Source organism: Oryzias melastigma, linkage group LG9 (assembly GCF_002922805.2).
Source record: "Oryzias melastigma strain HK-1 linkage group LG9, ASM292280v2, whole genome shotgun sequence".
NCBI lineage: Eukaryota > Metazoa > Chordata > Actinopteri > Beloniformes > Adrianichthyidae > Oryzias > Oryzias melastigma.
The window spans coordinates 10,204,632-10,229,501 of record NC_050520.1 but is presented as its reverse complement, the minus strand read 5'-3'; the positions used below and the strand labels follow the sequence as shown (position 1 = coordinate 10,229,501).

Sequence of the window (24,870 nt, the reverse complement as noted above, 5' to 3'; positions counted from 1 at the left end):
ATTAAAGTTGGTTCTGAAGGTGGGGCATGTGCCAACACCGATGTTTCATTTCATCAGCAATTATATGCTATTATATGACTCATATTCACATAAACCAAAACGTCCAAAAACACTTTTGTGTTCAGGATTAATTCAAAAAGACTGAAACTCCTCTATCCTTCACTTTTTACACACTTGAGTTCAATTTGCCTCCACAGTTTCTGACACACGCAGTGGGAAAAACAAGACAGGCGATTCCGAGGATGACCTTGAGAACGTCCCACCCATCAATCAGTCTATCGCCATGGCAATTGCAGGGAACCCCTTCAACACACTGGGGCGGAATGTTCTGGTGTCGATTGCATCCTTGGTAAGTTTTTCCTGCATGTCTGTGATTACACGACTTAAAAAAAAAAAAAGATTACTGCTGTCTTTCAAAGTTCAAAAGTACATGTCCATGTGTTTGTTTGAGTCTGTATCTGTAAATGTTCTGCTTCCCAACAGGTGAGCTGCAAAGAAGCTGATTGATTAGCTGTCAGGAGCACACATGCACCACATCCATCCAGAAAAAAAAAAACACAAACCCACAAACACATACATGGACACGCACATCTGTGAAAGATGGTTTATGGGCGAGTATTGCCATCATAAGTGGACAGGGCCGTCTTTCCTGACAAACACATCCATCAAGGGGAGCTACAGCAACAACACAGACTAAATGCTGCTATTCTCTTCCTGTCTTTTTTTTTCAATCACACAAATTACATTTTTCAAATGTTGTTGCAAGAAATTATGTTACAGAAAAGGTAGTTTTCATATGAATGAACCATTGGGCTGGTATCCTTCATTCATCTAAACATGGCTGCCAGATCATTTGTTCCTCTTTTTCCAGACTATTTGCTTACCAACTCTATTCATGAGCTTTTTAATATTTACTAGAGAAATATTTTTGTTTTAAATAATACTAATTTAATATATTTACCCCCCCGACGATATGCCATCAGCAGTTTTTTGCTTTGTCCAGCTCTAGAAAAGGCACCTGGAAACCAGGTTCTTAGTGGGACATTTAAAGCAGCAGGAGGTTAATGGCTACATTTATCAAAGTGCCACACAATGAAGCTGCAGTAGCTGTCTTTAGCAGTGATTCATCATCACACGAATGAAGGTAAATTAATCCACAGTAGATTTAATGCGTGTTGAGATGGGTTACAGAACTGTACCGCTCCGAGTCCTGTGTGAAAGACCGGCCACGTCTGGTTGGGAGAATTCTTCATTCCAGCTTGGATTTTAGTTCAGTGTGTCCAGGAATGGCAGTTTGCTATCTTCAACATGTAGTAAATAAGGATCTCTGATCTAGGGCATCACTTTATCTCTTATCTGCATACACATCATTGTTTTTGAGGGGAGTCTGCCTGTCTTTGCAGCAAGGTAAATCCATAGCCACTCTGGCAGCAGACAGCAGTCGTCACCTGTTGGTGTGTTTCCTGTGGGTGATGAAGAATGCTGATAGAAACCTGGTTCAGCGCTGGGCAGTGGAGATGCCTCCCTCACAGCTCAACAAACTGCTGGAGCTCCTCGCCATCTGCGTGTCCTGTTTCGAGTACAGGGTAGGTTTAATATTTTTTGTCTACCTTTTTTTGTTGTTATTCATAAAAATGCAAATGAAATCTTTATCGGAAACGGCTGCTGTGTTTGTGCAATTCTTTTCTTATTACAGAATATTAAAAGCAATGTGTTTGTATTTCATGACTGCACATTCGCAGGGTAAGCAAAGCAGTGACAAGGTGAGCACTCAGGCCTTGCAGAAATCTCAGCAGGCCAAACTGCAGTTGGAAGAAGCCCTGCTGAGAGGAATAGGAGCCCGCGGGGAAATGATGAAACGAGTTGGAGGTGTGTGCATGTGCCCACATGATTTTAGGAACGTTTTTCTTTTAAATGAATATATGGCAACTGAAGCTTGGCCTAAATCATTTTCAGGTCAACACATTAACAGTTTAATCAGTTTGTGCATCTGACTATAAAATAACGAAGAAAACTTTTGGTAATTCATGGCAATAAACTCAGTAGACAAACATTATTTCTGTTGCAATATGTATAGTTTTTTTCTTATTTAGCTTAACATTGATCTACTTTTGAATGTGTCAGGGATGGATAGGACTGTGGGTCAGAGAGAGAACCTGCGCTGGAATAAAGACCGCACTCAGTGGAGGCAAACAACCGACAAACACGATAAGTACGTTTGCTTCTACATTTGAGCTCTCTTCCTTCAGTTAGTACGTTTTTTTTCTTTTTTCCAATTTCCTTTTTTTCCCTCTCCTTCAGGACTAAAGCAGAGTTGGACCAAGAGGCTCTCATTAGTGGGAACTTGGCCACAGAGGCTAACCTCATACTGTTGGACATTTTGGAAACCATCATTCAGGTTTGATCCTTTTTAGGCCATATTCTGAGGAAAGATTCATAAAAACACTTGTTGAGTCATAAATAGTCTGAATGCTGGGACAGTGTAAAAACCTTACAGTAATGATCAAAGTTTTCTATTTAGTCCATTAAACATCACAAAGTCTCCCTAAATGGAAGGGTTGTTGATATTGAAAATACAATAAATGTTTATGCTGTGACTTTCTGTATACATAGGTGCTTTCATCCTTTGGTTGTGTAATCATTTTGATTGGATTACATTTCTTACTCTGTGCTCCTGCTAACTGTGGAGTTCCTGGAAACTCCTGGGTTACTTAAAAGTCACGTCTAACAGTTTTCCAGTCCAGGAGTTTGCTCCTTTGAATATTTATAAGAATCTACTCACTTTTCAGAGTAAACTTCCTTCATGTAGAGGACTGTCATTTGAGTTCATTGCTACTGTTATTTTAGGGTTTGTTTAAATATGACTCTTGAACTAGGTTTGCTGTTTTACATGATTATTTCATATTTTATTATGTTTTGAAGCAGTTTTTGATCTATTTGTAGGCGCTTTATTGTTATTTATATATAAAAGTACTATTTAAAAAAACTTCGGTTGGTTCTCATTCTATCAGGATTATGCTTCTGTAATATCATTTCTTAAAGATTTAACTGTTATGATATAATATTTGGAAAATAGTTTAGATTAAATTAAATGACGTTTTCTGCGTAAAACTTAGAGGATAAATTATTCAAAAACTTTGTTAAAATAAATAAATATGACATGCCAGTTATTTTAGTAATAACTGTTCGAAGTGGGTAAAAAATGAACAGTAGATTGATTTTTATTACATAAAACATATTCAGTTGATCAACAACATTTCTCTCTTTTTTTAAATAATACATCTTGGCAAAGTCTTCTTTCTGAAGATTTGTGAAACGAAAATGTTTCAGTAACTTAACCAAGTTTTATGGCAATCAATGAAGAACATTTTAGTTTTCCTATTTAAACTTAAATATTTCATCATGGCTTTTTCCTGTGAAGGATGGTAAAAATGTTCTGCATTAATGAAGATTTAAGCTGAGTATTGAAAATCATTTTCTTTATAAAGCCACAAGGGCACGCAGAAATTGTTTTGTGGCTTTTTAAAAGCCCACTTTGTTGTTATTTAACAGGTTACTCACTTTTATCCTCTGATGGTACTGTTTATCTAACAAAAAGGGCACATTTTCTTTCTGTCTCCCTTTTAGGCAGTGCCATTGGCAGAGTGTAAGGACAGTGTAGTGGGTGGAGTGTTGAAAGTGTTGCTTCACTCCATCACCTGCAACCAGAGCACCACTTACCTCTCTCACACTTTCAGCACACTCAGAGCACTCGTCGTCAAGGTATTTTCTCTAGAAGTGACTTTAATGTGTGTGTTAAAGCTGTATTTATTCAAAATGAAAAAAAAAACATCTTTAAGCTAAACAAATAATTAATAGTGTGCATGGATATAAAGGCTGTTATGTATGCATGTGTGTGCAGTTCGGAGACCTGCTGTTTGAGGAGGAGGCAGAGCAGTGTGCAGACCTGTGCCAGAAGGTCCTCCAGTACTGCAGCAGCCCTGTTGATGAGAACCGAAGCCAGGCCTGTGCCACTCTCTATCTCATCATGAGATACAGCTACAGCAATGCCAGCGTAAGTGCACAATCACCAAATGACCTATCACAACTAAAATACTTTTAAGTTCTTGTGAAGACCAGGAATATATGAAAAAAAGACATTTACAATATCTTGTATGGGATCTTACATACGATTTAGCATTAATGTCAAATTAATTTTAATTTGAGTGCACATAAAAGTTCAGAAGTGCTTGTTATCCCTGTTCTTATGAAGATATGCTGTTGCCGGGAGTCACTTAGATCTTTATTTTATCTTCCTTGCTCTTCCTCTCCTGCTCAGCTTTAATGTCTATTCCATGTCTATTTTGAGCATCCCGCAGAAAGTTTCTGCTGAAGGATGTGTCTCTAAGTACAGAGCAAAGCGATATGTCACTGTCTCCTCCGCCATGTTTCGAACCCCTTCTAACTAATGACAGACGCCCTCCATGTTGTAGCTCACATGTGTGGCACTGTGGAAGTGTGTGTGTTTGGCTTAAGGGCAAAGAGGCAGGGAATTTAAAAGGACCTGGAGGGAAGATCCCGATGGAGATAGGGAAGCTGTGATAGTAGAAAATGAAGAAAAGCAGATCTAAATCCAGGGACAGTATAAGATGTAGTATCTTCTTTCATTTTCTGTTTTTTTTTTTTTTTTTGATTACTTGTGTTGCGGTCAATATTTCCTGTGTTTACAGTCTGTTTGGTTTAATGAAAGAACATACATTTTCCGTTTATAGAGAGTATTTCCTTCAGTGTGCCTCTGTATCCATGTTTATACGGTGTCCACGGAAGGAGCTTTGATTTAAATTGGTGTGGCAGCCAAATGACTCGTTCATGCAGAAATTCTCTTACCTCTTCCTTTGTTTATGTCTGTCTTTGTCCTCCTGTTTTCTTGTATTTTAGTCTTCGATATGCAAAAAATGGATTAAAAAATCACAGAAATTCAGTTTTTATGACAATTTGCCAACAAACTGATCCACATATCTAGTTTTATAGAGGTTAGGGGGAAAGCTGAAGTAAAAAAAGGGGGTGGGGGGCAGATGAAACCCAAGGATAGAGAAAGACAAATAGGAGTATATGTTGACTTAAGCTATCGTTTAAGCCACTTTTCATCGCACACACCGAGTTCGAGGGCAGTGATGGGTGGTTAGGCTCTGGCTCCATGCTCAGTTGAACAGAAACGGGCCGTAGAGATGATCCATTGGTGATTATGTCTCTGCTAATGGGAGATCATTTCCCGCTTAGCTGGTCATGCTGGAGATTGATGGGACTTCACACGTACTTGGGAACATGTTCTCTCACACGTTCCTCCCTCTAGAAGACACAGAAGTCTTTTTTCAGATCCACTGTCTTTCTAAGGTTTGTTTAAAGGATGTATAGAAAGAGAAAAAACAACCAAATAATGACTGACAATAATATTTGTGCTCCTATTAAGCATTATTGGGTCCTTATTATTGCTCATTAACCTTTTTCAAGTTCATAAAAACCTATTTGAAGCGACCATTTTGCTCTGCATATTGCTATACAGGGATTTATAATTAAGATCAGTTTGTAATTATTTTCATATTGCATTGCTTAAAGGCTTGTTTAGAGACAGTGAAGTCATCTATACAGCTAATACAATTAACCATCTTTTTGTTTACCATATGTGGTTTTTTGTAATAGTTTGTGAGAAAAAGGTTCAAAACAGTATATTGATAGCAACATTAAATGTTATTAATTATGCAGTTTAACATATTGCAACTGTATTTAGTTGTTTCTTTAGGATGCATGTTTTCTGTTGCCTAATAATATTTAATATGTAATATTTTTGTCATTTTTATTTAAGCTGTAAAACTGAAAAAAAAGTTGCTTTAACCCTTTACGCTCTTTGCCATTAATTCACAACGTAGCATTTACAGTGAGGCAAATTTGAACCCCCTGTGATTTTGCAAGTTCTCCCACTTTGAAATTCATCTTCGGTGCATGTGTGGTGGAAACTTGTTAGGTCCAATGGAGTAAAGAAATGTTTGTCAAGCGTTTTCAAGGGTATTTATTCAACAGAGTAAAAAGAAAAGAGATCCACACTGGAAGGATGTGTGGAGAGGAGTTTGCAGCTTCTCTGCTTGTTAGGAGGAGCCATGACTTTTTATACAGTAACACAAACAAACTCTAATTAGGAATTTAAGATAGTACCATACGTTTTCATGTCTAAAAATTGACAAAATGTTCAAACGTATTCAAAGTGTTCCAACATCATAATCAGAATCCCCTGGCGAGAAATAAACACATCTTGTGGCTTCTAACTGTGTACAAAGGTTGGTCATTAAATGCCATGGAGGAAAACGAAGGAGGAAATGTATAATTTCCATTACACATGTCGACTGTGAGAGACATAATTTTAGCAAAAAAGTTGAAAAATCACATTGTATGATGTGTTGAGTAATTAATTTCTATGCTACTGCTGCAAATATGTATTACGTGTATATCAGCTAGAAATCTGATTTTCAAATACCTGTTCCTCTCCACTTATTATCCTTAAGTAGAAGCACCTGTTTTAGGTACAAAAAGGCACCTGTCCACCTCATTCAATCAGTAAGACTCTGAATACTAACATGGCTAAGACCAAAGAGCTGTCCAAAGACACCAGAGACAAAATTGTAGACCTCCATAATGCTGTAAAGGGCTATGGGGGAATTGCAAAGCAGTTTGGTGAATACAGATCCACTGTTGGATCTTAGAAAATAGAAGAGGCTAAACATGACCGTCAATCTTTCTTGGACTGGGGCTCCATGCAAGATCTCACCTTGTTGGGTCTCAGTAATCCAAAGAAAAGTAAGGATTCAGCCCAGGACTATATGGGAGGAGCTGGTCAATGACATGAAAAGAACTAGGACCACTGTTACTGTTGGTTATACTCTAAAATGTCATTGATTGAAATCACGCATGGCATGGGAGGTTCCCCTGTCTAAACAGTACATGTCCAGGCCTGTCTTAAGTTTGCCAATGACCATTTGGAGGATCTCGAGGAGTCAAGGGAGAAAGTCATGTGGTCAGATGAGACCAAAATATAACTTTTTGGTCTTAATTCTGCTTACCGTGTTTGGAGGAAAAATGTTGAATACCATCCCAGAACACAACCCCTACTGTAATGCATGGGGGGGTAGTAGCATCATGTTATGGGGGTGTTTTTCTGCACATGGGAGTGGGCAACTGCACTGTATTATGGAAATATTTTTTTCTGGGATTTTGGGGAACAACTTCCTTCCTTCAGTTAGATAATTGAAGATTGTTCATGGCTGGATCTCCCAACATGACAATGAGCCAAGAAGTGGCTCTGTGAAAAGCATATCCAGGTTGTGGAGAGGCTGAGTCAGTCTCCAAACCTAAAACCCAATAGGAAATCTTTGGAGAGAGCTCAAACTATTTCTCAGTGACAGCCCAGAAACCTGACCGATCTAGAGAAGATCCGTGTGGAGGAGTGGGCCAAAAACCTTCCTGCAGTGTGTGCAAACCTGGTGAAAAACCATTGGAAATGTTTGACCTGTGTAATCACAAACAAAGGCTTCTGTACAAAATATTAATATTGATTTTCTCAGGTGGTCAAAACTTTATTTGCAGCAGTATATAAATGAAGTATTTAATTTCCAGATTTCTTTTTTAAATTTTGTCTCTCATAGTGGACACACCCATAAAATGAAAATGTCAGACCAGATTCAGATTTCTGAGTGAGGGAACTTACAAAATCACAGGTTGTTCAAATACTTATTTTCTTTATTGCAATCCAGAATATATTTTTTATGTATATTTGGAAATAAATTGAGGCATGAAAGGGTTAAGCTTTTTTTTCCTTGGGGGCAGTGGAGGGATACTGAAAGTTCAAAAATCAATTAAATTCAATCTTTACTGTTTCTTGATTAGTAATTACAGTAAATGCATCATTCAAAGCAAAACCTTTTGAAGCTGAAGGAAAATCAGAGAATAAAGGCAAAAACCCCCAAAAAACTATACAATAAACGCTCACTTTTCTCTAATTTTAACAGAACTTCTCAAGAATTAAGATGCAGGTCACCATGTCTTTGGCATCACTGGTGGGCAAGTCATCAGACTTCCAGGAGGAATACTTGCGTCGCTCCCTTCGCACCATCCTGGCCTACGCTGAAGAGGATGCTGAGATGCAGACTACTCAGCTGCCTGCACAGGTGAGAGCCAACACACTCACACTGGTGTTCTTGTTAGAACATCCTGTCAAAACGCTACTTTTTTATGCTTTTGATAGGTGGATGAGCTCCTGAGAAACCTCAACTGCATTTTGTCTGACACGGTAAAGATGAGGGAGTTTCAGGAAGACCCTGAGATGCTTATGGACCTTATGTACAGGTAAAAATTGAAATCTAAACAACTATCGCCCTTTCTCCTTCTACCTCAGTCTGGTTTATCCTTCTGTTTAGGCTTGGCTTCAAATTTTCTGTAGTCTGAGCTGTTTTCCCCCCTATTTTCTGGCCTCACTATGGTTACCATGTGGTAGCAGTTTGGTCCTCTGATCTGGTTTTGTGTATATGCAAATGTAAACACAGTGTGCGAGACACAGAGGGAGGGAGGGAGCACACGGAGGGGAAACGTTGAGACAAAGGCAGCATACATGTTCAGCTGTTGATTCTGGCACTTTCCCTCAACATGTTTCACTGTCGCTTGCATGTGTCATTTATCATCCACCTATGTGTTTAGGTTAGGGTTGAAGTCACCTGGTGAGTGTCTGTCTGGCAGCTCTGCAGAGTACATTTAGTTGCCCGGACCTCAGCTTTTACCTCCAGTCATTTATGTGGGGAAATTTGTTTACACATTTAGTGCACCAACTCACTTTCTTGATTATTCAGTATTTATTTCAAAAATGTGTGTACTGTTTCTAAATTCATTAGTAACACTTGTTTTAAGTGTTTGCAGCCTAAATTTCAACAAATATTTCAGAATTGAGTCACTTTTTTGGTTTATGCAGGAGTATTATTTACTTTTTATTTATAATCTACAATATTAAAATGAATGTGTTGCACAAATCTTTGCAAATACATTTGCACACTATTACTTGTAATAAACATTTTATGTAATTTTGTCATTTTATATATAGCCTCATCTTTTACTGATGCACTTGTTTTGGCACTGTTTAGCAGTCTAAGTTGCTCTCAAGACAGATTTGAATCTTAATTTGACCTTTAAAAAAAAAACAAGAAAGTAAAAAAAGAGTGAAAATGCGACCTCTCCCGCCACTTCTTTCCCTGCAGGATAGCAAAGGGTTACCAGACGTCTCCTGACCTCCGTCTGACCTGGCTGCAGAACATGGCCGAGAAGCACAACAACAGGAAATGTTACACCGAGGCGGCTATGTGCCTGGTCCACGCTGCTGCCCTCGTGGCCGAGTATCTCAGCATGCTCGAGGACCACAAATATCTCCCTGTAGGCAGCGTCACTTTCCAGGTACACAATAGAAGTGTTGACTTTTAAATAGCTCAGATTACAGCGAGGCTTAATGTGAAAAAATAAGAATTATTTCACAGTTCTCCTCATGTATGTGTATATTTGTGTCCAAAGGGGGAGCTGTATGCCCATCATGTCAACACATGAATAAGGTCTCTTAATATCTGTGCTTGCTATAATGCATCTGCACTTGAAGATAGAGGGACAAAAGGCAAACAAGCTCTTGTGGGAACGCATTAAGTGCCATTTTCCCTGAGCTGAAAACAGCTTCAACAGACATGATGGTTTCATTGATGAGCTGTCTCCCACAGAAGACCTCTGCTGTGCTCGGGTACAGGAAACGAACTTGAAGCAGCCAGCAAGTCATTGATTGGATAGCTGTCAAATTAGTTCCTTTTGCCACTTTGCAGCTTGTCCTTTTAAGCCATTCGATTGATTATTTGATTAAGAGGTCTAACTGATTGATCGGGCAACTGATTTTTCTCCCCTAGAACATCTCCCCCAATGTGCTGGAGGAGTCGGCCGTGTCGGACGACATCCTGTCCCCAGACGAGGACGGCGTGTGCTCGGGACGCTGCTTTACAGAGAATGGTTTGGTGGGGTTGCTGGAGCAGGCTGCTGAGCTCTTTAGCACTGTGAGACATTAATATTTTATTCCTAGATAATAACAAAGAAGCATTTGATTGCACATTGAAGCCGTTTTCCGACCAGTTTTGCTGAAGAATTATTAACTTGGTGAATAAAATAAGATTTACTAAATTCAGTAAAAATGTTTTTGTGGTCTTTGTCAGGGTGGTCTTTATGAAGCTGTGAACGAAGTCTACAAGATCATCATCCCAATCTTAGAGGCACGCAGAGATTTCAGAAAACTGGCTTTCACCCATGACAAACTTCAGAGAGCTTTTGAAAACATCATTAATAAGGTAATATAATTGTGCAACTTTTTGCTGATGTTTTATGGCCTTCTTCTGAGATTTTGAACCTTCCTTGTGCTATGTTTTTGATACACAGCTTGAAGAATACCTAAAATGTAGCTTTCCAAAATAATTTACAAGTGTATCGCATTTCTTACTTAAACATTTTAAAGCGTTCTTCACAATAAAGATGGTTTAAAAGCCTTTTACCAAAATGAGAAAAACCTGTCAGTGGTGTCGTAGTACTTAGGGTTGTGAATAAAATCCTCCCTTTGTTTTTCCCTTCAGGGTCTTAAGAGGATGTTTGGAACCTATTTTCGTGTGGGTTTTTATGGGTCCAAGTTTGGCGACCTGGATGAAAGAGAGTTCATTTACAAGGAGCCTGGGATCACACATCTGCCTGAGATATCCCACAGACTGGAGGTAGGGCCCAAAGCAGCGTCTGCATGAGAGTTGTGTTATTTGTGAACTAAGATTGAAGTGAGGTAAATAGGAAAGATATCGACAGAGAGGTTTAGAAAAGAATGGATAACATCTAACTAAGCATCCGCTTTAGAGTTTCACTCCAATTGTATTTTTATCTGTTTGCCTCTGTGTTTTGGGCAGGACTGTTGGCGCACCCTACATTGATACTAGGGCTTCCACAAATTATTATTTTAATAGTCGACTACCTTTATTTATAGTCATTATTTTTTCCAATTAGTCGACTAATCGGGTCATGCGCGAAGTGGAAGCACACATCTAAACCATCATTAGCTTTAAACTAACTAAATATAAAAACAATTAGGATTATAGATAAACTTTTAATGAATCATGGAACTTCTTCCCTTCATTAGTTTCAGGTATTAAAACAAGATTAAATCAAATGAGATCGGCATCTGAAACAAGGAACCATTTCTCACAAAAAATAAAGTTTTGGTCTCACTGACTCAAATATAAAAAATAAAAAAAAATGCATTTTTTGGTGCCGAACGCTCACAACTTTGTTTAACTTAACTACACTTTGACTCCAAATAAAATAAGGTAACTACTAATCGACCATTAAATTAGTCGACTATTTTAACAGTTCATTAGTCGACTAATTGTGGCAGTCCTACTAAAGTCCTACTATTTGTCTGCAAGTGGATGCATTGGAACTGAACGGAGCAGAAAGAGTTTGGGTCGCCCTTTCCAGTTGCTGCATCACAAACCTGAGCTTTTTTAAACCATGGGTTTTCATCTGCTCTTGATTAAATCATGTTTTGAATAAAGAAATACTCAAAAATGCAATTTAAATCTTGAATTATGTTAAACATGTCCTCCATCATGAAAAAATGCTATAATAGTATGTTAAAAACACCAAAATCACTTTCATTGGAGTGGATCTCTAAAGAAGTCCTTTAGAACAATGGAAATAAGGAAATTGTATTTTATATCTGTTGCATTGTATTTTCCAAGTATAAGATTATTGGATTAAAAATCAAAAATTTGGTGTGATGTATTTTAGAAACAAGACATGACTTGTGGATATTGGAGTACTGAGTTGAGTTTTCCTTTTCCTTCATTCAGAACTTTTACAGTCAGTGTTTTGGTGAAGACACACTCGTGATGATTAAGGACTCAACACCAGTGGACAGAAAACAGCTCAAGCCCAATAAGGTAAATTCATTTAATATATTTAAATATATTTTTAAAATCTGATTTGTTAACTAAGCTTAAAAATAAATGTTTTGTATTTTTTATTTTTTAATTAATATTCATTTTTCTTAAACATAAGTGCAGGTTAAAGAGTTCCCTTTGAAGATCAAGCAAACATAATACTGGGTTGTATACAATCACAAAATGTGGCAGCATTTTTGTACCTTTTCTGTTTTTTCCACTGAAGTTAATATTTTATTTTGTATTGTTTATTGAAAGTAACAGCAGGTAGTTTCAATAATGTGGCTGGAAAAAATATAAATATTTTAGTTGTTTGTGCTTTCTGCTGCTGTTCTGCCGTTTTGATTTGTGCTCAAACATGAGCCAGTGTGAGTCAGAAGGCTGTTTATTTTCATCAATAACCATACATTAGGCCATAATAGACCTTTTCTAAAAAGGTTTTTGAAATTTCACAGTGGAGAGAAAATAATGTGTTGCTAACAGGCAAAAGGCTTCCTCAAAGCTTTGTCATCAGAGCAGAGTAGGCTTTTAGAAATGTTGCCTTAAAAGATGAAAATTAGATTCAAGTGATTTGGATTATAGAGAAGCTATTGAGCCAGTTTAGGGACAATTAGAAGTGTGAGAGAATAAATGCCAAGAGGGGAGTATCTTTGTTATGATGGAAAAAATGTAACTTGTGAAGTTTTATTTAACATATTTTAAACCGTTTGAGTAAGAATGATAATAGTAGTCATTTGTCATGTCAAAAAATCTTGATTAGATTCAATAGATGAAAAAAAGATTGTGAATTATTATTTGTGAATAATATTGATGCTTTATTGATAAGAAAAAGAGAGCAAATTAAACTATGTAAAACAAAAAATTGAGATTTATGTAAGTTCAAAGGTCAATGAATTCCCTCAAAAAACCCGTCTTCTGAAATATAAATCTTTAACTTTTTTTAAAAACTCAGAGAGAGTGTTAATGATGGTATATAAAAAAGAAAATGACCTACCTGTTCTCTTTAGGCGTACATTCAGATCACTTATGTGGAGCCTTACTTTGATGACTACGAGATGAAAGATCGTCTGACAAACTTTGAGAAGAACTTCAACCTGCGCCGCTTCATGTACACCACGCCCTTCACCAAAAGCGGACGGCCTCGCGGCGAACTTAACGAGCAGTACAAGAGGAAGACCATCCTCACCACCATGCACGCCTTCCCGTATGTCAAGACCCGCATCAACGTCATTCAGAAAGAGGAGGTCAGATCTTTCTGCGTAAAACGTCCTTTCATTTTTTTAGTATTAGATCCTTACTTGCCTTGTATTTGCAGTTTGATCTGACTCCCATTGAGGTGGCCATAGAGGACATGCAGAAGAAGACGAGGGAGCTTGCAGTTGCCACACATAGAGAACAACCAGATGCTAAGATGTTGCAGATGCTGCTACAAGGCTCTGTGGGAGCCACTGTTAACCAGGTAATCGCCTTGTGAATGAAGCCTCTTTTTTATAACTGTTTGCGTGACATACAGCCATTGTGGTGAGGGGGATGATCACTTACATCATAAATGACCAAATTATATCCGTTCTCTCCAAGCGGCACATGGAGAAACATCTCATTTTTGTTTCAATAGAGAGAAATAACTGAATGATTTGCTTCTATCTATGCTCTATTTAGTTTCCATTGTAGTTCCAGTTGCAGGTGGGAGACGAGGCATCGGACAATGTTCACACATCAAAGCCTCCGCCTGATCCATAACCCTAAGCCTTCCTTTGGTTTCCACCTAATTCAGTTAAAACGTCAATTCATGCTCCCTCTTCCTTTCATGTCTACGCTGCGTGGCGTGCTGAACCGGAGGTCTCTTTGATCTGATTGCTTCCAGGTCCTGCCAGCACGGTGAATTTTGGAGTAATGATGATGCTAGCTTTAGCGTCTCCGTTCTCTCCGCTTATGCTTTATCTTCTAGCGTCTAATCTGACAGGTCCCTCGCTCCGACTTGATGGTTGTATACATAACGCTAATGCTCAGCAGCTTCGTAAACATATAAGTCTCGATGCAATCAGAGGCTGGTTTTCTGTGTGTGGGTCCGCAGCTCAGGCCGAGAACTTGGAGGCCCAGGCTCGATGCATTTATGATGCTAATCAGGGCTGTTTAAAGATGCAGGCATTGTGTGAGCATGCTGTGGTTTTATGATGAATATAAGTTAGGATAACAAGAGCTTGTACTGGACAAATGAGAGCCAAATGGTGGGTATGTGCAGGTTTAGCTGTGATATTAGCCGCTCAAAAGGCTAATCATGGTTCCTTCTCTGGTCTGATGTCTTTCTTATGTTCTAATTCAACATCTTCGCCCCTTTTATGCGTTAGTTTGCAAGTCATTTCCCTTTTTCTGAATGAGGTGCATTCCGTCCAGTGCTCTGAAACACTTCCTTTCTTTCCTTCCTCCGCTCAGTTTTAGCTTTCTCTTTCTTCGCTCCTTTAACTCGGTCTCTTTGTTTTTTGTTCCTTTCCTCCGCTCTTTGCTCCATTGTAGGGCCCGCTGGAGGTGGCCCAGGTCTTCCTGAATGAGATCCCAGCGGATCCAAAGCTCTTCCGTCACCACAATAAACTGCGTCTGTGTTTTAAAGAGTTTATAATGAGGTAAGATGTGATGGAAGGGTCAGCACCCAGTGACACAGATCGCAACGAGGTCATGCACTAATAAAAAGTGGCCGTAAAATATGTTTTAAAAGATATAGTTAGCATTAGTTTAACCACTTTACTAAAACCAGCTGGAATGTAGAAGAAAAGAATCTTTAAGACTACCTTTGTTGCAGTGTCCTGTTCAAAATTGATTGGAAAGATCAAAATTACTACTGGATTAGGGAGTCAAGATTACACTTAAGAACCAGAAAATGTAAAATATTTGCTTGATGAGCAACTTTTCAAGCAGAGACAAGGTATGAGCCAAAAAATATTATCTCTAAATGTAGAAAAACTTTTTTTTGGTCCCAAAGTCTTAGATGTTTTTTAAAGCTTTCAAAGAATAATTTAAGCCTTCCCATGACAACGCTCTGATTTTCTGCAGCTGTGTTTTATTTATGCGTGTTTATGTATTTGAGTGTTTGTATTCACATCTTCTGGGAATTTGCCATTTACCTCCAAGAGGTGGTTTTCATTTTCTTATCCCCATGTCACATTCCAGCTGCCTTGATTGGTACAAGAAGCCTGGCAAATATTTACTTTGATTTTTAGGAAGGTTTATAGTTAGTCTAAAATCTGAACAAGCTGCACGCTTTCAATGTCATTCTCGTGAGCTGTTGCAGTCCCAAAAATCCCATCTTACTTTCTCTGAACTAAAAACATTCTCATATCCTGTAGTGTGATAGTTTATGTCAACCAAATGTCTGTAAATGTAGGTTTGTTCAATGTACAGTCATGAGACAGTGTGTTCGTCACAGTTTTTAAAAAAAATTTTTTTATTGTTGTCCTAAAACATTTTTTTCACAGTTTTTTATGTAAAAGTTGATCATATTCTTACTGATAAATCAATGGTAAATTATATAAAATAACTTATACGAGAGACATAAAACAGAAAAAAATAACTTTTCAAGTTCAAATCACCGGTTCTTTTCCCAACATTTAATTCAAAGGGAAAATCCCCGTCTTTGGAAAAATCTACACAATTTTCTTTGTTCTGCCCTAATGAATGGCATAACCTGCTCTGACGCAGGTACCAGCGTGCAATCTGAATGCTCTTTTAAAATGTATAATCTCCGAGATTTAGATTCAGACTTTGGTTTAGCCTTAATAAGGCTGATGAAAAGGCCAGGATGAGACAATAAACAGAGAATTCAAAATAAAACAAAAAAGGGAATTTCCCTGCTGGTTTGTTAATTGCCTTCTGAAACCTTGAAGTTCATCTCCTGCCCCAATTTACCATAGTTTATTTTTCTCCTTCAAAGAACCTTTCCAACTTTGAGCCACTCAGTGTTAAAAAACTAAGAGTGTTGGTATGATAAATGTATAAACAACAAAGCAAAAGAATAAAATTGTCTAAAATATGTATTTTGACTTGGCAAAAAAGCAATAAGATTCTCCCTTTCTTAAAAAAAAGTAATGTATTTGAACAATACAGAAGCCTAAAGACTCCAGGAGAGACACAATCACTCATAGGATTTTTTTTTTTTGATAAATTGAAGTGATTTCATTGTGGAGTTTGGCAACATGCGTGAAATGGATTTTTAGCACCTGCTGGTTAAAAGGAAACTTTGTTTTATATGAATATAGTAGAGTGCTCTTATAGAGACATATCTAACATGAGTTAAAATGTAAATTTAAGGGCCAAAAGTTGATTTAAAGACTAGAATAGTTATGTTTTTATACTATCCAAAGAAGCTAAAATATCTAAAAATGACAGTAATTCTAATATGAGTTTATATTAAAACCTATTTTTTAGTAAGATTAATTCTGTGATCAAATCAGGCTTAAACAGGCTAAAGAATCTGTGTTAATTATATAAAGTAAATATTCAAAGTTTCCAAAGGAAGCAGAGATACTATATAAAATTTAACTTTACTGTCATTGCAGCTTATCCCTTGTGTATTTAAATTGAATTTTTTCACAACAGGACAGTTTCCTTGTTACCTTCATTAGACGCTCAGAGATAAACTCTGACATGTGTTTGCAATCAGACCCTTTTCCTTAATTTCCTGCAGATTCTTTGCATGTTGACGTGCTGATGGGATGTTGAAAGGAAGAAACCATTGCAGCACTGTACTCATTTTATCTCTTCATAATGAGGCAAAGTCCTTTTTTACGCCCAGAAAAGACATCAGTTTCTTTTTTTTTTTAGTGGTCTGTTTTTTGTGTCATTTAAAGTGCACCTCAAAATCAAACAACTATGTGAAAATATTTATATTAGTGGGGTTCCAATTTTATGCTGACAGTAAAAAAAAAAAAACAATTACTAGAGATTTGAGGATAGTTGAGTTTAAAATATAGGTTATTTTGTCACTTAAACCTGATTCTCTCATATTCTCGTGTGTTTATAAGTACTGTAACCCTGTTACGTCCTCTTTCTTGTAGGTGTGGTGAGGCAGTTGAGAAGAATAAGCATCTCATCACATCAGACCAGAAAGAGTATCAGCAGGAGCTGAAGAAGAACTACAACCGCCTGAGAGAGAACCTGAGGCCAATGATGGAGAGGAAGATTCCTGAGCTTTATAAACCCATCATCCGGCCTCGGCTCGAGAACAGGTAGACGGGAAACTCCAGGTCAAACTGCCAAGAATGTTTTGACTCAAAGTGTTGATGAAATCTAACAGTGTTTTTACATGACATGTTGTATTCATTAATGTTTGGACAGTTCTTACCAATGGCTTGATTGGGTTTTAAAAGGAATGAAACCACCAATCACAAAAGAGCCTGTGGGCACATGACCTTTTTGAGTTTGATGCAGTTTTGATGCATCTCTGTTGTACTGCATTCCATTTTCTTTTAAAGAAGGTGTTTGAAGGGTTTATTCAAATTGATTTAAGGTGCTTCAAACACCCGTTTGTTTCATAATAGATTGAAACAGAATTAAGACAGATTCATCACTTTTTTTGTATTCATTCAGTTCCATGTAGGGGTTGGAAGCTGGTGGCTTTTCTACTAAATGTAAGCATTCAGAATGGTTCTCAATATTTGATGCAAATGTGTCTAACTGGGAAGAATTATGAAAACAACAGCAGAGATGTTGCTCTAACTTCTACCAGACATTCAGGAAAACGAGTACAAACAAGTGGAAAATTATCCTTGATGGAGCCGATGACAAATTTTACAGTTCTTTTAAAATAACTTTTTCCAACAGGAACACATTTACAGAAATAGAATCCCATCAGTGTACGGGAAACTACAGCGGAGATTTTCCTTTGCGTTGAAAAAAGAAAAAAAAAAGTTGTCTAGTGATGACCAGAGGGGTGACGTTTAGGTTTTCTCAAGCAAAAAACTTAAGGGAAATTAAAATTAATAGGTTTATAACTTTTTAATTAATTATTTTTTTTTTTTTTACAGGGAGTCCTTCAAACGCTTGAGTTTTCGCAGAGCTCAAGAGGAAAACTCCTGAGATGCAGCAAGTTGCTTCAACAGAATGTTACAGTATGTTTCTCACCCAGGCGAAGGAGGAGAATGGGATTTCATGAACTACCTCCGAAATTCTCAGTGCGGGAGTCGTGTTCACAAAGGAGGACTAATATTTTTCAAGGGCATCAACTTCTGCTGTATGTCCTGTCTTTTGATGCCATGTTTCATTGTAATGTAAAAACAAATGTATAAGGAGAAAGAAGCACCTGAAATGTAAAGTGGCAATCACAGAAAAATGTAGCCTGTTAAGCAGTTTGCTGTAAATTTTCTAGTCCAATAATGCTGCAAACATTTTTTCTGCGTTGATCACCTTTGCTGACCAAGATGTGTGTCTGATAAAGTTGTATGTTTATAATACTGCAATATATGTAAATAATGGATCAAGGACATTCAAGTGAAATGATAAAAACTTTGTGTCACGCTGAAATCACTTTGTAGTCTTTCAGTGTTCAGTTTCCTTAATATTTGTGGTTGTTTGAGAAACTTTGAAATAACATTCATGAATAATATGATGGCTATCACAGGCACAGCATGGATGGATCTATGAGAGGATAAATGGGTACAGTTTCATATCTTAAATCCTACCATCTTTTTTAAAAAATATTTTTTTAATACAAAATGCTGTGTTTTGCTTTGTAGTGTATATAAAATTATATAAGTTCACATTTTGTATATAAAGTCACAGCATCAAATAAACAAAAGTTTACACATTTATAAAAAAAGTATTTGCAATTTTCATTAGGGAAATTTATTTTAGACAGGTGTCAGCAATACTGTATGTAAAAAAGAAAAGTGGTTTTCATATTTTTTATTGTCTTGTTTCATTACTTTAACTGTTGTTAAGCAGACTATTTCCCATAATGTATAGTGTCAAATAAATTCCTTTATTTACTTAAGAGCTGTCAGACTATTGATCAGCTGCTCCACACAAATCAAATTGCATTCCAGAAGAGAAGTATCAAAGTTTCTACGTATTATTGGGTGTGCTAAATTTCATAAATGTAAATGTACACGTTACTTTACAATTATTTTAATGCTCTTTAGAAGAGCTATTTATTAGTAACTGTTTTTAAAACAGTTCGATAAATTTTAAAAATCTGCAAAATAATTTGTTATTAAAACTGAAAACCTTTTCCTGAAACATGTCTAAAATTTGTGTACTTTGATATTTTGAAAAAATCTATCCACTAAAGCTTACAAATGTTTTATTCAATGTGGGGCTGTTTACCTGTCAGAAAACTAAAAAGAAGAACACAAATACAACTCAATAAAGTCACACATTTACCTGTGTTTTTAATTTGTTATTTGAGTCGTTTATTTTTCTAAATCTTTTAATGAAACTGTAATAAGAACATTTGCTTTTGAAGAATATTTATTAAGGAGAGAGCTATTCCATAAGTTAACATCAATCAATTCTTTCATTGAGAATGCTTTAAAATAAAGGAAACAGTGAAATAATATCTACCAAACTGGATCACTCTGAGTGGATTTAACCCTTGACACAGATGTTATAAAATATTGTTTTAACAATAAAAACTGATCAATTTTGGTTCTATCATGGAAACTAAAAATTTGAAATTTGCTTCCAATGCAATATGCACCAATTTAAATTTATTCTTAAAATTTAAGAAATTGTTCTCTGTCAAAAGAGACAGTAACCAATGTTCAATTATCAGATGGATGAATTTTCAGTATGTTTCTTTTTCAAACTTAATTTAAAGCATAAATGTTTCAAAAATAGATTCATCATTAGTCTTTGGTTATGTGCAGTAAACTTCAAAGATAACTGTTATTTTCATTCTTTTAATAGACATACAGACCTAAACAAGACATTTGCTTACATGTTTATATATATATTGAATGATGAAACATAGAAAAACAGAAAAAATATATATAATTTACAGCCAGAAGCATATACTGCAGAAAAACACATAATGGTGCAACAATGTCGACACTAATAAGCATTGCAAGGCTTATTTTTAAGGTTTGTATCAAGTATATTTGCTCAAATGTAAAAACTACAATCAGCCAAGGGGCGCGACCATATGACGTCATCAGCATTCGACTCCAACAGAACAAACATCGAGCGCGGTAGTAGAATAAATGAAGAGCCACGTTCTCGGGATTTGCGGTATGTTGGCCGTGTAAATGTTTTACAAAATTTTGCAAAGTTAACTCTTTGCTGTAGTTAATGTTTAGATTTCGCTGTTACGTTTCTAGACACTTTATGTCAGAGGAAGGGGCAATGCAAACTTAGCTGAACTCTTCATTCTTCCATCCACCTTTTCTCCAGCAGTTAACAGGTGTCCTGCATGCCACCAGTGATTACTTAACAGAAACTCACGATATAAAGACCATTTGTTATTCGTGTTTTTGATTGAAAACTCGCGACTGACGAGATGTAACACCCAAATATTTCACTTAAATATTAAAGCACATTTCGATAAATACTTCCCGACTCTTATTTTGAAAGGTATAGCAAACATCCTGTATTACTTCCAGCTGCTGCCAATCAAGGACAGCAGTTCTGATTCAGTATTTTTAATGCACTTTCAATGCATATGTTTGCAGAAACAAAATAATAATATCCAAACAAAGGAAAACTGTTGTGCTTTTGTCTCCTGTATTAGTATTTTTTAACTTCTTGATTGACCTGATGTGGTTGCTGGCATACCATGGAGCCCCCTGGAAACCTCGACCCCGACAAGGATGACCTTCCTCTACGGGCAAACACAAACCACATACTAGTCAAGCACTACGTTTTGGACCTGACGGTTCATCTCCACAGCAGACTCATCAGCAGCAGCATCGTCTTGTTCCTGGAGCCTCAGCCTGAAGCAGGTGAGGCTGAACACAGTCTGGATGGGGCCTCATTTCAGGAGGCAGATACGATGGAGTTTGGTGCAAAAGTAGAGGACAAGGAGAAGACATGTGAGTCTGCAGATGTACAGACTTCCCATTTGTGGCAAACCACCAGCAGTAGTGATTTTACTTTAGTGTTGGACTGCTGTGACCTTGATGTGTCAAAAGTGGAAGAAGTGGACATCACCTCTACACCAGACATTATGGGCCTCCTACCACAAAGTGCATCAGAAATCCTTTCAGGAAATCCACAGTCTGCCTTCATGGAAAACCTGTTCTCCATGCCCTCCTCCCAGTGGCAGATGAAGCATCAAATCTTCTCACTGTGTAGCCGTGCACCTTGTGCTGAAGACGGCAGCTCTCTGCCTTTTCACAGAGACCTCTGGAGTCTGCAAGTAAGAAAGAGGAGAGTCGAGTCAGCTCACCAGTTTCCTCGCATTATTAGGATTCACTACCAGACAAAACCGTCTGGAAGCTCTTTGAGATGGACCAAGGACCAGGACAACAAGTTAGTGTTACCATTAATGCCAAAAAATTTGGTTCTCAATGTTTATAATTCATAAATAGCAGATTGGTATGTAGTATTACTCTGGGTTTTTATTAAAAAAAATATGTTATCACCTTGATATTTTTATTTTTGAAATAATATTCACATTTCGGTTAAAAGGTGGATGTGCACCAGACCCCCTTTGCACAAGAGGTTTATTTTAAAAGCTTCCTGATTCACAGCAATTTGAATAAATAAATTCATACTCAAATGCAATTTTGCGCTTAATTTCTCTATATATGTATGATAATGAAACAGAAATGCATGTTTCCATTGGTATAGTTAGCTTGCAAATGTAACCTCACCATCTTAAGTAATGTAAACCTTATTATTTATTAGAAACTCTTTGCAATAAAACAGAAAGTAATCATTTCTGGTATCAAAGATCAGTGATGCGTTTGCACCCCTGAGCGTTTCTGCTCTCTCTTGTGTGGATCTACTGATCATTCTTGAAAGTTTCCCTTTGTGAACTTTTCCAGGTTGTGCGTTTACACTGCTGGCTCGCCCATCAACAATCGAGCCCTCTTCCCTTGCCAGGAACCACCTGTTGCCATGTCAACATGGCAAGCCACAGTACGGGCCCCCAGTGAGTGTGTAGTTCTGATGAGTGGGGAGGAGCAGGCTGTTCCTACAAAGGACGGAGACACACGTAAGCTGTCGATACCTCACAGAAGTAACATTTTATCATTTACTATAGACCAAAACTGTTATCTCAGAAACTAGGCCAGAAAAAGTCATATTTTAATTCTTTAAAAGACCAACCCCGCCCCCCTTCTTCTCCCTGTTGCTGAGAGCTCTCTGTTTACATGCTCACACCCATAACCTAACATTATCAGTGCAACAAAAATATCGGAACTATCCAGCCACACAGTTTGAAACCAGATGCCAGCTTGGACTTAGAACACGAATATGTACAAAGATCTTGTTGTCTAGAAGTAGATATACCAGAATGGAGTGGACAGTGTATGTTTCTACAACACAAATACGATCTTTTTCAAACTGCATTTTATTGTCTGCTTCTGATTCACAGCAATTTGAATGAAGAAATACTCAGAAAAACAATATGAGGTTTAATTTTCTTTATACATGTCCTTCATCATCAGAAAAATGCCCCAAGATCATGTTAAAAATCCTGATTTCCATCAGACTGGGTCTTTTATAGCTGTGTGTCTGGCACATTAGCATGAGAAATGCAGCTTTCTTTCTAAAGAGACAAAAAGCTGAATTATTTAAAACTGGAATGAGTTACTTTATTACAAAATTCTCATCCCAGCTTTAGAATTTTCTCTTTGCGTTTTCACCTCTGATATGTTAAAGTTGTTTTGAGAGCACAACTCCGATGTGGTAAAACTGGCATAATTCAGTAGGCAGATGTGAAATACTGAAAAACTTGATCCCACCTTACCAAATGCCAGAAAATCTTGTGGTAAAGTAATACGTTCTTGGTGTTGCTCATAATCCTTCTTGTTTTTCCACAGATTTTTTAGTCTGTAATTACTATGTCACCATGCCCATGCCTGCGTCCACCTTCACGCTGGCAGTGGGCCACTGGCACCGAGTCACAGCAGAAACTTTTCCTGCTTTGGAAACTGAGGTTGGGGAAAAACCTGACTGTGGCAATATGGCCAAACCCAGGCCAGAGCGAGGGAAGCCGACTGAAAGCCGACTTGTGTCTCGGCCTGGAAAGTCTTCTCGTAAAACAGTGAAGGACTCTCCTCTCCAGACTGGCAGGTATGTTCTAAAATTTCCTGTCCTTTTCTTCTCTGAGGACCGCCCCCTCCCCACACTGAAGTTTGGCCCCTCAATATTTCGTGAGGAAATTTTCCTCTCTCTTCTACGGTTCAAGTTTGGGTGATGGATGAGGTTCAGTGCACAATTAGCTTTTTATAACAAATTAGCCTGAAGCTTTTACAATAGGCCAGTGGATCTACTGGCTGGCAAAAAAATATTTCTGGAGAGTGAAAGCAAAGCCAACATAAATTTTTATAGAAGCACAGGAAATACAGTGATGTCTGGTTCATTAGAAAGAGCCAGTTCACTGTGGGTAGGGCAGGGTTGGGCTGGGGTCTCCCTATTCACAAGCCAGGTCTGGTGTGCAGGTCTGCCAGGGCTTTCCAGTAATCCCACTCCTCCTCTTTATGTTTTTCATCCAGCAGCAGCACTGCCGTAGCGCCTTGAATCTCCAGCTGCTGCACAAGGGAGGCCTTTATTTCTGGTGAATCAATGGAAGGAAACTTGGCTCACACCTTTGGAGAAGTTAAAGGGATGAGAATAGAGATAGTGCTGGATTTTGGAGTAGACTGATTAGGATTGCTTCTTTCTATTTTATAAATCAGGATTGAAGTCACTTTTTAGCTAAGTATAGTAAAAAAAAATATTCACTTTTTGGTACATCAGCTCAAGTTGTGCTAAGAATGAAATCATCATTATTTACTGATCCTTTTCTGTTTTGTTTTACTGCAGTGGTGAGGACATCACCAGTTCAAGCTCTGCGTTCTCCCACTCTTCCTTGGAGGATGAAGAGCTCTCTGTAACTGATTATTCAGCCATGCTGGATGACGGCACCTCTTGTTCCCATAGCGACTACCCTTGCCGGTTTACTGAGTTGTCTGCTTGGTCCCAGCGGGTGATTCCACACCGCGTGTTTAGCCCTGTCTGCTTGCTGCAGAAGGCCCAGGTGGAGTTCTGACAACAAGTCTCAGAGACTTCAGCTAATTAGAGTTTACAAGATGAGATTTTTTTTGTTGAGAATCTTTGTTGTTTTTTTTCTTTTTTTGTAGATGAGCATCCTCAAACTGCTTCCTTGCTGTTTGGCTGCAGCTCACGCTGTTCTTGGTGTGCACCCTTTTCCCCGTCTTGATGTTCTCATCGTTCCTGCTGGGTTCTCCAGTCTTGGAATGGCCAGGTAACTGTGGTTCTGTTAGAACTGAACACATCAGCAAACTTAAGAAGGGTAGAAACATATTTGTTGCGGCCACAATAGCTCTTGAGGGAGGAAGGTGGGTTCCAACTCGCATTGGCAAGAAATACACATTGGCTTCTTCTTTATCAGAAGGTGTTTTATTCAGACTTTCCGGTTTCAAAAAACCTTTTCCTCCTCCCTGTCTCTGTCTTAAAAACTCACGAAGAGCCCACCTAAGACTGCAGGTGAGTACAGATTGAGAGAAAGGAGTCTTAAATCCAGCCTCATAATTTCATAAAATTACGAAACACAAAAAATCTACTTTGTAATATTATGTGGGTTTAATTTACAAACTCAACATGATTGAAAACTATAACTTAAATCTGGCTCCAACAATATTGGTGGACATTAAGGATGCCACATTTCTGGGTTTTCTAATTCCAAGTGAATTGGTTA

General features: G+C 37.7%; 2 protein-coding genes across 6 annotated transcripts in view; both read left to right on the top strand.

Moving 5' to 3' along the window:
• Nucleotides 1–18,999, top strand: part of dock8 (dedicator of cytokinesis 8) — a 51,607-nt gene extending 32,608 nt beyond the window's left edge. For both annotated transcript variants that reach the window (XM_024275378.2, XM_024275379.2), the window contains 19 exons: nucleotides 198–349; nucleotides 1,404–1,586; nucleotides 1,743–1,869; nucleotides 2,125–2,212; nucleotides 2,302–2,398; nucleotides 3,628–3,762; nucleotides 3,902–4,054; nucleotides 8,037–8,195; nucleotides 8,273–8,373; nucleotides 9,273–9,465; nucleotides 9,957–10,100; nucleotides 10,257–10,388; nucleotides 10,668–10,802; nucleotides 11,928–12,017; nucleotides 13,025–13,261; nucleotides 13,333–13,476; nucleotides 14,532–14,638; nucleotides 17,066–17,236; nucleotides 18,035–18,999. In XM_024275378.2, coding sequence (XP_024131146.1) covers nucleotides 198–349; nucleotides 1,404–1,586; nucleotides 1,743–1,869; nucleotides 2,125–2,212; nucleotides 2,302–2,398; nucleotides 3,628–3,762; nucleotides 3,902–4,054; nucleotides 8,037–8,195; nucleotides 8,273–8,373; nucleotides 9,273–9,465; nucleotides 9,957–10,100; nucleotides 10,257–10,388; nucleotides 10,668–10,802; nucleotides 11,928–12,017; nucleotides 13,025–13,261; nucleotides 13,333–13,476; nucleotides 14,532–14,638; nucleotides 17,066–17,236; nucleotides 18,035–18,086 — 2,600 coding nt within the window. In that variant the 3' untranslated portion in view covers nucleotides 18,087–18,999. The remainder of the gene's footprint in view (nucleotides 1–197; nucleotides 350–1,403; nucleotides 1,587–1,742; nucleotides 1,870–2,124; nucleotides 2,213–2,301; nucleotides 2,399–3,627; nucleotides 3,763–3,901; nucleotides 4,055–8,036; nucleotides 8,196–8,272; nucleotides 8,374–9,272; nucleotides 9,466–9,956; nucleotides 10,101–10,256; nucleotides 10,389–10,667; nucleotides 10,803–11,927; nucleotides 12,018–13,024; nucleotides 13,262–13,332; nucleotides 13,477–14,531; nucleotides 14,639–17,065; nucleotides 17,237–18,034) is intronic.
• Nucleotides 19,000–20,117: 1,118 nt separating this feature from the next.
• aopep (aminopeptidase O (putative)) overlaps nucleotides 20,118–24,870 on the top strand; it is an 85,490-nt gene continuing 80,737 nt past the window's right edge. For all 4 annotated transcript variants that reach the window (XR_002919590.2, XM_024275098.2, XM_024275099.2 and 1 more), the window contains exons 1-6: nucleotides 20,118–20,234; nucleotides 20,734–21,473; nucleotides 21,992–22,161; nucleotides 22,991–23,243; nucleotides 23,976–24,189; nucleotides 24,293–24,417. Coding sequence is in view for 3 of the 4 variants with exons in the window: in XM_024275098.2 (XP_024130866.1) it covers nucleotides 20,779–21,473; nucleotides 21,992–22,161; nucleotides 22,991–23,243; nucleotides 23,976–24,189; nucleotides 24,293–24,417 (1,457 nt within the window). In the remaining variant the exon portion in view is untranslated. The remainder of the gene's footprint in view (nucleotides 20,235–20,733; nucleotides 21,474–21,991; nucleotides 22,162–22,990; nucleotides 23,244–23,975; nucleotides 24,190–24,292; nucleotides 24,418–24,870) is intronic.